The sequence below is a fragment of the Sapajus apella genome, unplaced genomic scaffold (assembly GCF_009761245.1).
Source record: "Sapajus apella isolate SASKATOON/1434 unplaced genomic scaffold, GSC_monkey_1.0 scaffold85, whole genome shotgun sequence".
Lineage (NCBI taxonomy): Eukaryota > Metazoa > Chordata > Mammalia > Primates > Cebidae > Sapajus > Sapajus apella.
The window spans coordinates 858951-874604 of NW_022437025.1; the positions used below are offsets into that span (position 1 = coordinate 858951).

Consider the following 15654-nt stretch of genomic DNA (forward strand, 5'->3'; position numbering starts at 1 on the left):
GATTGGGTTTTGCCATGTTGGCCAGGCTGGTCTTGAACTCCTGACGTCAGGCAGTCCACCTGCCTCAACCTCCCAAAGTGCCAGGATTATAGGCATGAGTCACCATACCCGGCCAAATTATTTTTTTAAGCTGTGCCGAACTGAGTAGCAGAGGAGATGAGCAAGTGCAGGTCTCATGCACTGCTGGTGAGAATGCAGACAGTGCAGCTGCCTCAGCAAATCGTCTGGTAGTTTCTCATGAAGTTAAGTATGTCCTTACAATACGACCTGGCAAAACCACTCCAAGACATTTACCCAAAAGTCATGAAAACATGTTTATACAAGTGCTTGTATGCAAATCTTTATGTATAGTGGCTTTATTAATAATTGTGCAAAACGAAACAATACTAGTTTTTCAGCTGGTGAGTAGATGCACAAAATGAGGTATGTCCATCCATAGCAACCAAAGAAGTGTGTTACTGATACTTCCAGCAACACGAGTGAGTCTCAAAAGAAGTTAGACTCACCGTCTCTGTAGGGTGCGATTCTGTTTATACATTCTAAAAAAGGCAAAATTGACCAGGCACACTGGCTCCCACCTGTAATCCCAGCATTTTGGGAGGCCGAGGCAGGTGGATCACCCTAGGTCAGGAGTTCAAGACCAGCCTGGGCAACATGGTGAAACCCCATCTCTACTAAAAGTATAAAAATTCGCTAGGCGTGGTGGCAGGTGCCTGTAATCCCAGCTACACGGGAGGCTTGGGAGACTCCCCTGTACCTGGGAAGTAGAAGTTGCAGTAAGCCGAGATAATGCCACTGCACTCCAGCCTGGGTGACAGAGCGAGACTCTCAAATAAATAAGGCAAAATTACAGTAACAGAAAACAGATCACCAGTTGCTGGGCGTTGGGGAAGCTTGAACACAAAGACGCTGCTTGGGGATAGAGCAGTTTGTATCTGGATTGCAGCTGGCTGTGGTTGCGTGCCTGTTGCCTTCTAGGTGAGAAGTAACTTGGACACAGCGAAAGCCCCTTCCTGCCTCCTCCCAGCCCCTCCCTGCCTGGGTCACTGCAGTGCTGTCTGCAAGTTAGTGAACAGTGTTCTTACTTATGGTTTTGATTTCTTACTGTGTTAATTAAGAATATAGATGGTTTTATGTGTTCATTGTTGACATAAATGGTATAATAGTGTTTTTGAAACTTGGTTTTTTTGGTCTTAACATTGTGTCTTATAGTTTTATACTTATAGATCTGTTTTAACTTTCTGATAGTTTACTTCATGGTTTAATGATTCGTCCCTTACTAGTCAGAACGTTTCTTAGTTAAAACACACCAGCTAGATGTGGTGGCTCTCAATCCCAGCACTTTGGGAGGTTGAGGCAAGCAGATTGCTTGATCTTAGGAGTTCAAGACCATTCTGGGCAACATGATGAAACCTCTGACTCTACGAAAAATACAAAAAATTAGCCAGGTGTGGTGCACACCTGTAGTCCCAGCTACACAGGATGCTGAGGTGGGAGGATCACTTGAGCCTGGGAGGTTGAGGCTGCAGTGAGCCGTGATTGCACCACTGCCTTCCAGCCTAGGCAATAGTATGAGACCCTGTCTCAAAAAGAAACAAAGAAAAGCCACGTGTTGGCACAGTAAAGACCCTACGCAGTCTCTCCCGGCAGTCACAGAGACCGCCTAGAATGGACCCTTAGAGGGTGTGCGTGCTGCCCTTAATTAACCATTGCTAAATTGTTGCTGAAGCACGTGGTGTCCGTTTACGTTCCTGCCTCAGCTTCCGTTTTCCCCACATCTTTGCTGCCCCGTCATCTCACCCCCCACCATCCATTCCTGCCTCGGTTTCTGTTTTCCCTAGGTCCCTGCCCTCCCGGTCATATCACTCCTGGGCTCTGGCTGGCCTCTGGCCTCTCACCGTGTCATTTGCATCTCCTGCTGGGGAAGTCAAATGCCCTGTATGTTTGTTTTTCCCGGCTGGAAGCTGCAGTGAGCCTCCCTCGTCCATCCTCTGGGGTGGGCTTTCCTTGTTTTTGTGTGTCTTGTCTTGGTGTGAGCAGCACGACATCCCTCTTCCCGCGGACCCTTGGCTGGCCATGCCTCTCAGTCCTCTGACGCCCTTGACAGAGTAAGCAGGAACCCCTTCAGAGTAAAACCCGCCCTGCCTTGTCACTTTGTGGGCGCTGAAGGCCTCTCTCTGCACCCTTCCCGAGGAGGTTGTCTCCCCTGGAATGGTGGAGAGCCTGGCCTGGCCTGTCCCTAGCTGCTCCTCTCCTCCTTCCCGGGTGCCACTCCTTCAGACCACCCCTAGATTTCCAGGTAGCACAGAAATTACTTCTGCTTCTAACACTGCTCAATCAGAGGCACCTCTGGAGGCTGTATCTCTAGCCCAGTCTCCTTCCACACCCGCAGCTCCCCTGCCCTGAGAGCCTCTGGTGCTTCTGTTGTATCCCAGAAACAAGCCCGAAGCAAGCATCCACTGTCCCTCAGGGATGTACTCTGCCCCGCCTTTCTCACCACAGTGCTGTCAGGGCCTGGTGGTCTCCCCCTTCCCCACTCCACATAAGAGCAGCCCCGATACTCTTAGGAGCTGCTTTCCCACATGCCCTGTGTCTCCTGGGGATACCAGGCCTCCGTCACCCCTCACCTGGGTCATAGAAGCCCCTCTGACTGGCGTCCTTGCCAGACTTCTGCCCCCTTCCCTGTTCCAGGGGCGCCTGGCCGCAGGTGGGGCTTAGACAACATGGACCCCTCTGGCGACGTCCTGTGTCTGGGGAACTCATCTCAGTGCCCAGACTCTACCTCGGGTGCAGGGTGCAATCCACAGTGCCCAGTTGGCACGAGGCTGCCCAGCACCGTGCAGCCACACCTCAGCTCTGTCCCCATGAGGCACCAGGGTCTCTTCTGTTCCTAGCATCCTCCACCAGGCATCTTGTTCATCTTCCCAACACATCTCTGATATTAAAAATGCCCGGGAGCTCTGTGCTGAACACGGCTGTGGCATGTGCTGGGTGTGTGCCCAGCCCAGGCTCCCACAGGCGGACTGGAATGCCTGCCCTGGTGCTAACTGGCTGCGTGTGAAGGGCCTTGGTTTCCCCAGAGGTCACCAAGGGAGAGCGAGGCCCCTGTAGGAAACAACCCCAGCATGCGTGCACGGCGCCGAGGGCCCCACAGGGTCCTCTTCCATGTTTAGGTTGGCCGTGGGTGGGCGATCTCTATGCCTTTCCTTCTGTCTTCTGTTCCCTGAGGAGAAACTGAGGCCTGGTTCACCCAGATCAGCATTCACCAGTAACAGGGCCGGGCGTGGCGTCTGTTGGCCTCTCAGCCTGGAAGCTGGAAATTTGAGGGACACCTGGGAGAGGACAGAGCAGCGTGGACCCTTCAACTGCGTCCAAGCCCTCCATACCAGCCCTGCCCAGCACCAGGGCTGAGGCTAGATGGCCGACCCCAAGAGTGCCCCACAGGCACGCTCAGACCTGCCTTTCCTCCCAGGCTCCTGTGACTGCTGGGCAGCAGCCCCACCATGTCCCAGCCCCGGGCCCCAGAGCAGGTGCTGGACACACTGGGGGACTGCCCCCCTGGCAGGAGGGACGAGGACGCCAGGGAAGAGATCCAGTGCTCCCAACGCATGCTCAGCTTCAGCGACGCCCTGCTGTCCATCATCGCCACTGTCATGGTCTGTATCTGGCCGCTGTGCAGGCCTGTCCCACCCCAAGCCCCTTGAGGCACTGCCCAGCCGGCCTCAGACCTATCCCAGGTCTTGCCAGCATCCTTGGGTCCGCCATCCCCTCAGGCAGCTTAGGGGGTGCCCAGCACAGCCTTCAAGTCCCCAGTCCCAGCACACCCAGCTCAAGTGTCTCGCTTCCTTCTGTCTCCTTGTTCTTCAGATCCTGCCTGTGACGCACACGGAGATCTCCCCAGAACAGGTAACGGGGCAGGCTGTGCTCTGTGTGTGTGGCTCTGAGAAGACACAGGGTTCCTGACGCCTGACCTGGCACAGGCAGCTGACCCTGCACCCTTCGAAGCTTCTGAGGCTAAGAAGGCAGAGGCGGGAGGCAGGGGCCTCCTTGGAAAGGGAGGGGTTCAGCAAGGCGTGCTCAGCCTGTGCCCACCCCGGTGGAGTTCCTGGCCTCCGGGGAGGGGGCAGCCCACTGAGCCTGTGCCCATCCCGGCAAAGGTCCTGGCCTCCTGGGAGGGCAGGGGACTGGGCTCCTAAGGCTCTTTGTCAGAGCTCAGCAGACAAAGGCAGTGCCCTGGTGGTGAGCCAGAGGACAAGTTGGAAGAGGAAGGTTCCAGTCCTGCCCCAAGGACAGAAGTTTCCTTTGTGGGAGGGCAGCTGCCCCAGCAGGTCCCTTACATAGCTGTTCTGCGTAAACAGCAGGGACACGCCCACCCTGGCTGCTCCTACAGGCCTGAAGGTGGGGGCAAAGGGATTACAGGCAGTTTCCGCTTACAGCCACCTTGACTGTTTCTGAGCTAAAGAGCAACACTCTCAGAAGGGGAGCGACTGGAAGGCGTCTGAGGTGCACATCTGCCTGGCTCGGTGTCCTCGTGACTGGGTCGTGAGGCTCAGCAGTGAAGGTGTAGCCCTTCCTGGGCCGGTGCTGAGGCCGGGGCTCCAGTCCTAACCCGTGAGCTGAGCCTGGGGGACACTGGGAAGTCTTGGGAGCTGCTTAGAGTTCAGCTTTCTCAGCTGTGCAAAGAGGGTGATGAGACTTCATGGAGTTTTCATGAGAAGTAGAAACCAGGTAGAGCCTGGCCCAGTTTGCAGGGAGACCCTGGGCAGCAGCAGGTGGCAGGCGGCACAGGCGCTGGGACCCCAGGGCCGCCCCTGCCCTCCCCAGGGAAAACTGCGTTCCCACCAAGGCCCACAGGGTAAGCTTGGCCAAATGCGGTCGTGAGGTGCTGGCCAGGGATGCAACATACTGACCTTGCCTGCCCCTTTCAGAATGGGGTTGCTGAGACATGGCCACGTCCACCTGAGATGCCCAGGGCAGAGGTCGCATGAAAATGAAGGGCGTGGCTGGTTGAAAATAAGAAAACCCTGCAAGCCTAAAGCTGCTCTGACTTCTCTGCTGTCAGGGCACCTTTCAGGGACTGTGGTGTTTAGTGCCCTCTCTTTCCTCTGTTGTCCTAACCGGGTCGCAGGGAGGGTCTGAGCCTCAGTCCTGGAGAGTCAGAAGCTCTTTCAGAGAACACATTTGTGGAAAGAGGGAACGGTCCGACGTGTGTCCCAGGGACTGGCTAGAGCAGCGGACACCTCCTTGTGAGGAGAGGGGGGCTCCTGGGCTATGCTCACTCTGTAAATAAAAGACAGTCATAACTTTGAAAACCCATGATTTGAAAAGCTAGTTATTGACCCGGAGACCTGCCTGCAAGTAGAGAACCCAGGAAAACAGTAAAGTGGTCAGTTTTCTGTTTGGAGCATTCCTGGAGAGCATGAAAATCCTTCTCAGGGCTGGAGGGGCGAGGGCCTTGGTTGAGTGCAGCGCTGTCCCCAGTTCCTCCTGCTGACCACAGACCCTAGGGCAGGCCGAGGTCCCTCGCAGTTTCCACAGAGGCCCTTACCCACGGCTGCTTCAGAATTGCCTACTCAGGCAGTGCCAAGTCCGAACCTGCTACGGTATGAGCCTGTGTGCCCCTCCAGAGTTCACACACCGACGTCCCACAGTGACGGCGTTGTGAGGTGGAGCCTTTCGGAGGTGACCTGGTGCTTTTGCCTTTTTCTCCCTTCCCACATGAGGACACCCAGAGGGCACCATCCCTGAGGCGGGCTCCTCACAGACATTCAGCTCCTTAAGAGCTGATTGCTCAGCAGGAACAAAAGCAGCAGGAACAACCCACAGAAGACTCCAGAACGCTCCTGTGGGCATGGGCATGGCTCAGTGCCCTGGAGAAGGGGTGGGGGCTGGAGGGGTGGGACCTGAAGGCGCCAGGGTGGACGTGGAGGCTAGACCTTCCCAGGCGCCTCACGGGGCCCACCTGAGGGCCTCGCCCCGTCCTGGGCGGAGGACAGCCCCCGCATGGTGCTGTCTCACTGCCATTCAGGGACACTCGTGTCACTGGGCTCTGACAGCGGTGCTCTTGTACTCTAGCAGTTCGACAGAAGTGTACAGAGGCTTCTGGCAACACGGATCGCCGTCTACCTGATGACCTTTCTCATCGTAACAGTGGCCTGGGCGGCACACACAAGGTGGGGGCCACGGCCGCTCTCAGGGTTCCTGTGCCCCGCACTGCGTCACACACGGGTCCCCAGGGTGGGGGACAGCAGGCGGCTCTTCCCACCCTCATCCCTGTGGGGAAAGCAGGACTTAACAGGCCCTGGGGCCTGGGACGGTGTAGACGGTGCCATAGGCGGAGGTGCTCCCTCCAAGGTGAGACTCCTCTCACGGTTGCTCAGCACTGCCACTGCCTCTCAGCCACGCAGACCGTCCTCCTGCCTGTGAGAGCTGCCTTGAGACCAGGCTGCAGCCAGGCAGGAGACAGCACATGTGCTGCGCCCCATTAACACCGTTGGACGGCACACAGCCTCGTCCTCCCGGGTCTGTGTCCTGGGGCCTCACCGCACTGCCGTCTCCCCAGCAAGGAAGCTATGTCTGCAGGACACACGCTCCAGGGCTGGAGCTTCACCTTGGAGAGAACAAGGTTCTTTAAGATCCAAGGAGAGGCTGGGCGCAGTGGCTCATGCCTGTAATCCCAGCACTTCGGGAGGCTGAGGTGGGCAGATCACCTGAGGTCAGGAGTTTGAGACCAGCCTGGCCAACATGGTGAAACCCCATCTCTACTAAAAATATAAAAATTAGCTGGGCATGGTGGCGGGTGCCTGTAATCCAGCTACTTGGGAGACTGAGGCAGGAGAATGGCTTGAACCTGGGAGGTGGAGGCCTGGGCAACAGCGTGAGACTCCAAAAAAATGAAAGATCCAAGGGCCCAGCACTGCAATGGCCACTGACCACCTGCCCCAGGCAGAGGGACAGGAGGACACCAGGGGTGGAGCTAGGGCTGCAGGGCAGTGGGCACTGGGAAGGCTCCATACCTGCCTTGGGCTGCAGGGTGGCGGTGGCCAGGGAGGCATCAGAGCCTGCCTTGAAAGCATGGCTGAACGTTTTACATGACGGACTTGTTTTCAGCAAGGTGACTGTGTCTATTGGTGACAGATGGGCCTCTTACTTAGGGGAGGGCTTTCTCTTCAGCCTTCCTTGTTCACAGAGCACCCGGGAGACCTACAGCTGGTGGGAGTTTGGTGGGCCACTGACTGTGCCAGGCTCATCATGAAATCATCGGTGTGGATGGGGCCACACACACCCTCCCGTGTGTACTTGTTTGTCCGAGGCCACACCCGCTGTGGAGTTCAGGGCAGGGCAGGGCTGGGGGCTCTGAGAAGCCTGGGAGGGGGCTTCACAGATCTGCTCTGTGTATCCGCTGAGGACGTATAGGCCTGTGTGCAGCGCCACAGTGCTGAGCAGGTCACCAGTGCTGCCATCTCCAGGGAGACGGGGTCCTTTCCATTTCTACTTTTTAGTGAAATGTGCAGCCCGAGTGAGCCCCTGTGTCTGATACCCTGAGGCCACCATTGGGCCCCTGATGGGGTTACAGACCCCCAGGCTGGGGGACTTCAGCTTAGCCAAGCCCAGCCCAGGAAGAGTCCCTAACTTCAAAGTGGGTGATTGAGGCGCACCCTTCCTGCTTCAGAAATGGGGCCGTGTGGGCTGTGCTCGTTTTCCTGGTGACAGACAGCGCTCCGTGTTTATTCTGTTATGTTTCTTACCTCGTGGGTGTTCCGTGGACTTTTCCACAGATGTAGAGTATGCAGCCCCTGAAGAAGCAATGGGAAAAGAGGGTTTCCTTTTTTCAAAATGGTTTTGGACACAAGGCCTGAAGGTCGAATTCCTTATGCAGAGGAGCTCTAGCTCCACAGAGGGTGTTTTTAGAGGGCTGCAGGCCGGGCCTCTGTGCCTGGGAACAGGAAACACAACCTCCTGAGGACGCACCCGCCCCGGCGGGCCCACAGGCCTCCTCTGACCACCAAGCACCTGAAGACCCCTCAATAATTGCCGTGTCCCTGGCCCCGTGTCTGCATGGTGCAGAGGCACAGGCACAGCCCATGAGCTCCATGAGGTGGCCTGCCCCCAAAGTCGTGCTGGGAAAACCCCAAAGCTACCAGGGTGTGCGGTGGTCTCTTAAAACCAACCCTGCTGAGACCAGCAGGCTGTCAGTCGGGAGGAAGTAGTGGACAGCCTGTGGATGGGCAGGGCGCTTTCTAGGGAACTTCGCTTCCTCCTCTGTGTTTTCCAAACCCTACACACTAGGTAGAGTTATATGTTTGGTTGGCAGTGACATCCAAGGGTGCTGGGGAGTGTGTGCGCGTGCGCTAGGTAGGGCTATATGTTGGTTGGCAGTGACATCTCTTAATGGTGCTTCCCCCGGAGGGTGCTGGGGAGTGTGTGCATGTGCACTAGGTAGGGTTATATGTTGGTTGGTAGTGACATCTCTTAATGGTGCTTCGCCTGGAGGGTGCTGGGGAGTGTGTGTGCTGTAATGTGACTAGAGCGCATTGTGTTGTCTTTTCGTCTTTTTCTTAAATGATGTAGGTTGTTCCAGGTTGTTGGGAAAATAGACGACACACTTGCCCTGCTCAACCTGGTGAGTGTGTTCCTGTTTTCTGGGGAGTTAGTTTGTCATCTGACCCTCACAGCTGCCTCTCTCGTGGCCTGCAGGGCTCCTCGGAGCTGGAATCTGTCCACTCCTGGGAGCTCCTTGAGTGACCTTTCCCTCCCCATGGGCCGCCAGCCTGTATCTCCTCCCAGACAAGGCCAGGGTGTGGAGGGCCGGGGGGGTGCTGGGCTGGGCACAGGTGTGGGGGACAGAGAAGCCAGGTGCCCCCATCTGTCCCTGTAGGGTCTGGGTGCTGGATGCACTTGCTGGCCCACCCTTCTGTCCTAGGGAGGGCCCGGCCCTGCGCCTTCCCAGGTGGGCTCTGTCCCTTCCTCTGCCCTCCTCCCCAGGCTGCTTCATGGCCGTGATGCCCTCCTTCCCCCCAGGCCTGCATGATGACCATCACCTTCCTGCCTTATACGGTGAGCAACGCCAGGCCCCTGACACCCTGAGGCTTTGCTGGGCACCACTGGATTTGGCCTGTCCTCCGAAACAGACCAGCTGGACAGTCCAGGGCCCAGGCCACACGGTTGCAGAGAACAGAAGGTTCTGGGGCTGCATGGGGCTCCAGGCTGGGTGGGGAGGGGAGGCACTGACCCCGGTGAGGGAGTCACTGGCGCTCCCAGCTCCCACCGGCCCCAATCCTGCAGCCTTCTGCCCATCCCAGGCCTGATCCTGGCAGGCGGCTCCTGCAGCCTCCAGCCACCTGCCCTGCCCTGCTCAGGCTGTGCAGGTGCCGCCAAGTTCTGGCAGTGGCTGCTGGTCTGAATGTGCAAGGCCGTGTACCACCAGGAACTGGGGTCTAGGGGATTTCATATGAATTTGGTGACATTCTGGCTTGAAAGGCCTGAGACGTTTGATGGAGTTGGTTGGGGTGAGGGCAGTTTGGACACATGTTCCAGCATCCAGCTGCCCCATCCTTGGTGGCCCCGCCCATCTCCCAGTGTCCTGTGGGGTGAGGAGGCTCTCACCATGGCCCAGTTCCAAGCTCCAGAGCCCAGGAGCCTGGTAACCTAGGATTAGGATTTGGATTTGAGGGGTTGTTTTTGTTTTTAACAGTTTTCCTTAATGGTGACATTCCCTGATGTGCCCCTGGGCATCTTTGTGTTCTGTGTGTGTGTGATCGCCATCGGGATCGTGCAGGTAGGGGTCTGGGGATCTGCACCGTGTGTGTGTGTGTGTGTGTGTGTGTGTGTGTGTGTGTGTGTGTGATCGCCATCGGGGTCATGCAGGTGGGGGTTGGGGGCCTGCATCTCGTGTGTGTGTGTGTGTGTGTGTGTGTGTGTGTGTGTGAGATCGTCGGGTCACACAGGTAGGGTGCCCTGTGTGTGTGTGTGTGTGATCGTCAGGTCACACAGGTAGGGTGCCCAGGGCCACCTACACACATAGGATGTGGCATGCCCAGAGCCCCCCTGCTTTCTGACCTGAGACTCCCCCCCACAGTGGCCCCAGGAGCCAGCATGGGCTCCTGTTTTTTTTCCACCTCAGCCCCCCTGCCCAAAGTGTCCTGGGGTACAAGCCCACCTCTACCCACCAGATCCCCTTCCCCAAGACCCCCGCCTGTGTGCAGGCCGTATAGCCTGGGGCTTGACTGGTGTGGGGGCCCCCCTGCTCTTGGGGCTGGCGTCCTGCAGCTTGCCTTTCCCACAGGCACTGATTGTGGGGTACGCATTCCACTTCCCGCACCTGCTGAGCCCACAGATCCAGCACTCTGCCCATAGGACCCTGTACCGAAGACACATCCTGGGCATCGTCCTCCGAGGCCCAGCCCTCTGCCTCGTGGCAGCCATCTTCTCCCTCTTCTTTGTCCCCTTGGTGAGTGCTGGGACAGCCCCCAGGGCCCAGGCGAGGACGGGGCCACCATGGGAGCGATGTCCCCCCTGAGTGACAGACATGGGGGCGGGGGGCAGAGCACAGGCAGGCAGGGGTCCCACCAAGGGTCTCGTGTGTGAGGCCCAGGGCTGCAGTGAGTGGCGCCAGGGAGGGAGGCCTGCTTCTGAAGCCTCGGGACCCAGCCTGTCAAGGACAGAGACGGACATTCATGGAAGGAAGGGGCAGCTGAGTGTCCTTCTCAGCGAAGCTTCAAAACGACAACGAGAAGCAAAGACACCGGGAGTCCAGGCATGCTCACGTTCTCTTGTTTCATTTTTTATTTATTGAGGCAAGATCCTGCTCTGTCACCTAGGCTGGAGGGCAGTGGTGCAGTCTTGGCTCACTGCAGCCTCGACCTCCAGGGCACAAGCGATTCTCTCACCCCAGCCTCCCGAGTCTCAGGGACTACAGGTGTGCACCACCACACCTGGATACTTTTTGTATTTTTTGGGGGGAGACAGCGTCTTGCTGTGTTGCTCAGGTTAGCCTGGAATGCCTGGACTGCAGTGATCCTCCCACCTCAGCCCCGAAATGCTGGGATCACAGGTGTGAGCGAGCATGCCGGCCTTTACTTGCTTTTGGATAAGGAATCTATAAAACTGTAAACATCAAACAGATGTTTGGAGGAGGAGCCCCTGGGGAAAAGCCCAGCATCTGCTCATGGCAACGTCAGCTGTTGGTGCTTGGAGAATGCGAGCCACCGGGGAGAGGGAAAAGGCAACAAAGGAAAGTTCTAGAACCCACAGTGGAGCCTGGGAAAGTAGAGAAAGCAGAGCTGAGGACCCAGCTGTTGGCGGCAGGAGCTGAGTCTGCCAGGGGCCACCACATGCATCTGGCAGCAGTGCCAGGGGCAGGGAGGGGGTGGCAGCACAGGGCATCCTCGCAGCCCTCGCTCAGGCGGAAGACAACTGGAAGCCTCTCAGCCCAGCCGGAAGACTGAGGGCTGCTCACTTGTGGTTCTTAAGCCAACAGCTGATTTAATTGGATAAGACCATCACTCTAGACGTCATTCTAGGAATGCCGCCATCACCCAGAAACAGAGCAACAAACCCTAAAAACCAGCTGTTTCAGAGTTCAAGTCGCAGCTTTATTTGTGGCAGCTGGACCTGCTGGAGCACCTTTGACATAAATTGAATTTTTAAACCCAGAGGACCATAAGAATTGTGGAAATCTGGGCTGGGTGCGATGGCTCACGCCTGTAATCCCAGCACTTTGGGAGGCCGAGGTGACAGATCACAAGGTCAATAGATGGAGACCATCCTGGCCAACATGGTGACACCCTGCCTCTACTAAAAATACAAAAATTAGCTGGGTGTGGTGGTGCGCGCCTGTAATCCCAGCTACTGTGGAAGCTGAGGCAGGAGAATTGCTTGAACCCGGGAGGTGGAGGTTGCGGTGAGCTGAGATTGGGCCACTGCACTCCAGCCCTGGCAACAAGATCAAGACTTTGTCTCAAACAAAAAAAAAAGAATTGTGGAAAAATGAATGGTTGTTATTGTAAATGTTTAGTAAACATTTCAGAAGAATCCCAAGTTTAAAATAGACGGCAGCCAGGTGGCAGTGGTGCACCTATAGTCCCAGCTACTTTGGAGGCTGGCGCTGGAGGATCGTGGGAGCCGGGGAGATCGTAGCTATGCCGGTTGGATTTCTGCACTGTTTGGCATCAATGTGGTGACCTTCCAGGAGCAGAGAGCCACCAGGTTGCGTAAGGAGTGGGGGCCAGCCCAGGTCGGAAGTGGGGAAGGTCAGAACCGTGCCCGTCGGTAGAGGGATCGTGCCTGTGAATAGCACCACACCCCAGCCTAGGCAACATAGCAAGACCCAGTCTCTAAAGAAACAGACATGTCCGGTGAGCGCCTGGTGCTGCTGCCTCACTCACTAGAGGCCTGGGCAGGCTGTCTCCTCCACCAAGAGGGGCTGGAGCTGGGGGGCTGAGCAGGACTGGCTCCAGAGCGTCGGAGGCCCCCAGGCCAGGCATAGCCGAGCCCCGCGTGAGCCCAGGCCAGAGCAGTGGGGTGACCTGTGGGCCCCAGAGCCATGGCTGCTGTGTTGCTGGGCTCTTAGACCAGATGCATTTGATGCCCGTGAAACAAGAGGGAGTAGACACCAGGGAGATGTGGGGGTGGGGCAGGCCAGAGGCCAGGGACTTTCTCCAGAAGGGTGGGCCACCCACTGGCACTGGCAGGAGGGGCAGGTGTCCTCAACTGCAGCCTCTGTGAGGTCAGAGCAGAGCAGGGGCTCTGGGCAGAGGGCAGGTGGGCTGAGTCCTGAGCAGAGGCAGGCAGGTGGGTGGGTGGCCAGCACAGTGGACAGGGATAAGGGGGAGCAGTCTGAGGCAGTCCTGGTGTCAGAGATGGGACAGCCCCTTCTGGTCGTGACTGAGTGACGGAGCAGGCTGATGAGGTCAGCACCTAGTCCCTGGGAGCCAGATACACTTTCTGTGTCCATAAACTTGTGTGTTCTGGATTCTACATATGCAGAGACTCATATAGTATGTGGCCTTTTCGTATCTGGCCTCTTAACATTGTCAAGATTCACACATGTTGTTGCCATGTCAAAACCGTGTTTCTTCTTTATGGCCGAGTCCATTGTGAGTCTTGTGCCACGTCACGTGGGCGCATTCAGCCATAGATGGAGATCTGGGAATCTGCGTCTTTCAGCTGTCATGAGTGAAGCCTCTGTGAGCATTGCTGGATACATGTGGCTGTCGTGAGTGAAGCCGCTGTGAGCATTCCTGGATACGTGTAGCTGTCGTGAGCGAAGCCGCTGTGAACATTGCTGGACACGTGTGGCTGTCGTGAGTGAAGCCATTGTGAGCATTCCTGGACACGTGTAGCTGTCGTGAGTGATGTGCTGTGAGCATTCCTGGACACGTGTGGCCGTCGAGTGATTCCACTGTTTCTTCAGATCTGTCTTCTCAGGTCTTTTGTGTGTGTGCCCAGCTGTGAGTTGCTGGGTCATATGGTGATTCTGTGTTGAATTTTTTTTGGTTTAATCTGTTGAGGAACCACCAAACTTCCACAGCAGCTGCACCATTTTATGTTCCCACCAGCAGCACACAGCAGTTCATTTCTCCACATCCTCACTGACACCTGCTGTTTTTCATTTGTCTGCATCTTAGTGGGTGTGAAGGAATCTTGGTGTGGTTTTTGATGTGCGTTTTAATCATGGCGGAGGGGGTCGAATCTCATTGTGGTTTGATGTGCGTTTTAATCATGGCGGAGGGGGTCGAATCTCATTGTGGTTTGATGTGCGTTTTAATCATGGCGGAGGGGGTTGAGCATCTTCTCATGAATATGTTGACCATTTGCACATTTCGTTTGGAAAAATGTCTGTTGTCATCCTTTGCCCATTTTTAATTGGGTTGTCTTTATTGGTGAGTTGTCAGAACTGCAAGCAGGCAGCCTTTAAGACACGGTCTTGCCCTTTCACCAGGCTGGAGTACAGCGAGCTGGATCACTGCTTACTGCAACTCCTGCCTCCCAGGTTCAACAGGCACACTTAGTCGCGCCTGGATAATTTTTATTTTTGGAGAGATGCAGTTTACTTTGTTGCCCAGGCTGGTCTCAGACTCTTGGGCCCAAGCAACCCACCTGCTCAGCCTTCCAAAGTACTGGGGTTACAGGCATGAGCCACTGTGCTGGGCTTCAGAATTCGTGACACTTTTTGGCTGCTTGGCCCTGTCAGATACATGATCTACAGAACCCTCCCTCCTGCCGCTGCCAGTTCTTTGGCACACACAAACAGCTGTGTCTGGATAAAGCCTGGCCTCGGCCCCATGTGGACGGCGCTAACCAGTGGTGTGTCTCCCTGCAGTCTTACCTGCTGATGGCAACCGTCATCCTCCTCCCCTACGTCAGCAAGGCCGCCAGCTGGTGCCGAGACAGGCTCCTGGGTAGGTGATGACTGGCTGGCCCGAGGCCAACGGCCTCCCGCCTCTCCGTGGCCGCTCCACACTGAGGGTCGTGCATGGGCCAATGCCTCCGTGCGTGGTAGTGGCCGGGGCTCCCCTGCTCTGTCCTTCGGGGTGTCGCTGTGCTGTCTCCTCTCCTGGCCTGCACGTTCCAGGTCTCTTCTGGGATGGGGCAGTGACAGCCACACGGGCTGTGGCTCCGTGTGGTGGGGCTTGGCCAGCTCCACCCTCCTGGCTTGTCCACAGGCCACAGGGAGCCCTCGGCTCACCCAGTGGAAGTCTTCACATTTGACCTTCATGAGCCGCTCAGCAAGGAGCGGGTGGAAGCCTTCAGTGACGGCGTCTACGCCATCGTGGCCACCCTTCTCATCCTGGATATCTGGTGAGGACCCCATGCCACCTGCCCCAGCTATATGGGGTGCCCAGTGTGTCCTGGGAACCCCAGAAAGGTTCAGGGGTCTCGGCTCCACCTCCCCTGGATGCCTAAAGTTTTATGTGAGGTCAGGGCAGCCCCCACGTCAGGGAAGACAGCCCTCCCTTCCCGGCAGCCCTCCCTTCCCAACAGTCCCCCTCCCTTCCCAGCGGCCCCCGCCCCAAGTGCAGGCTGGGAATGGGGTGCCAAGGCGAAGTCAGCACCAGCTGCCAACTGTTCTTTTCATTCTTCCCAGAAGGGCTCAGCAGCCGTGGGTATCCCCCTACCCCAGGCCTCACCCCTGCCCCAGCACCAGTTGCTCCCAGCAGCCCCTCCATCGTCTCCCAGTCCCCCATCACCTCCCAGCCCTGCAGGCCTGTCCGACTCCCCACGGCCCCTCCCACTTCCCAGGCCCCTCCCACTCCCCACGGCCCCTCCCACTCCCCACGGCCTGCTGTTGCTTCCACTTCTTTCCAGCATCTGCTCCTCCACTGCCTCATCTGTTAAAGTGCTCATCTTGGTTGTCATATTTTGGTTTTTGGGTTTTGGTGTTTTTTTTAGACAATCTGGCTCTGTCATCCAGGCTGGAGTGCAGTGGCTCGATCTCTCCACGTCCCAGGCTCAAGCGGTTCTCCTGCCTCAGCCTCCTGACTAGCTGGGACTAATGCGCCCACCACCACCCTCGGCTAATTTTTTGTATTTTTAGTGGACACGGGGTTTTACCACGTTTTCGAGGCTGGTCTCAAACTCCTGACCTCAGGTGATCTGCCCACCTTGGCCTCCCAAAGGGCTGGGATTACAGGCATGAGCCATCATGCCTGG

At 56.9% G+C, this 15654-nt stretch overlaps 1 protein-coding gene across 9 annotated transcripts in view; it reads left to right on the plus strand.

Annotated features, from left to right (window-relative positions):
- Positions 1-15654, plus strand: part of TMEM175 (transmembrane protein 175) — a 28358-nt gene that overhangs the window by 10504 nt on the left and 2200 nt on the right. For 2 of the 9 annotated variants that reach the window (XM_032253880.1, XM_032253881.1), the window contains exons 2-10: positions 3473-3656; positions 3868-3906; positions 6076-6173; positions 8572-8623; positions 9022-9057; positions 9695-9778; positions 10286-10450; positions 14324-14402; positions 14667-14802. In XM_032253880.1, coding sequence (XP_032109771.1) covers positions 3504-3656; positions 3868-3906; positions 6076-6173; positions 8572-8623; positions 9022-9057; positions 9695-9778; positions 10286-10450; positions 14324-14402; positions 14667-14802 — 842 coding nt within the window. In that variant the 5' untranslated portion in view covers positions 3473-3503. The other 7 variants (XM_032253882.1, XM_032253883.1, XM_032253888.1 and 4 more) reach the window with 7 other exon arrangements.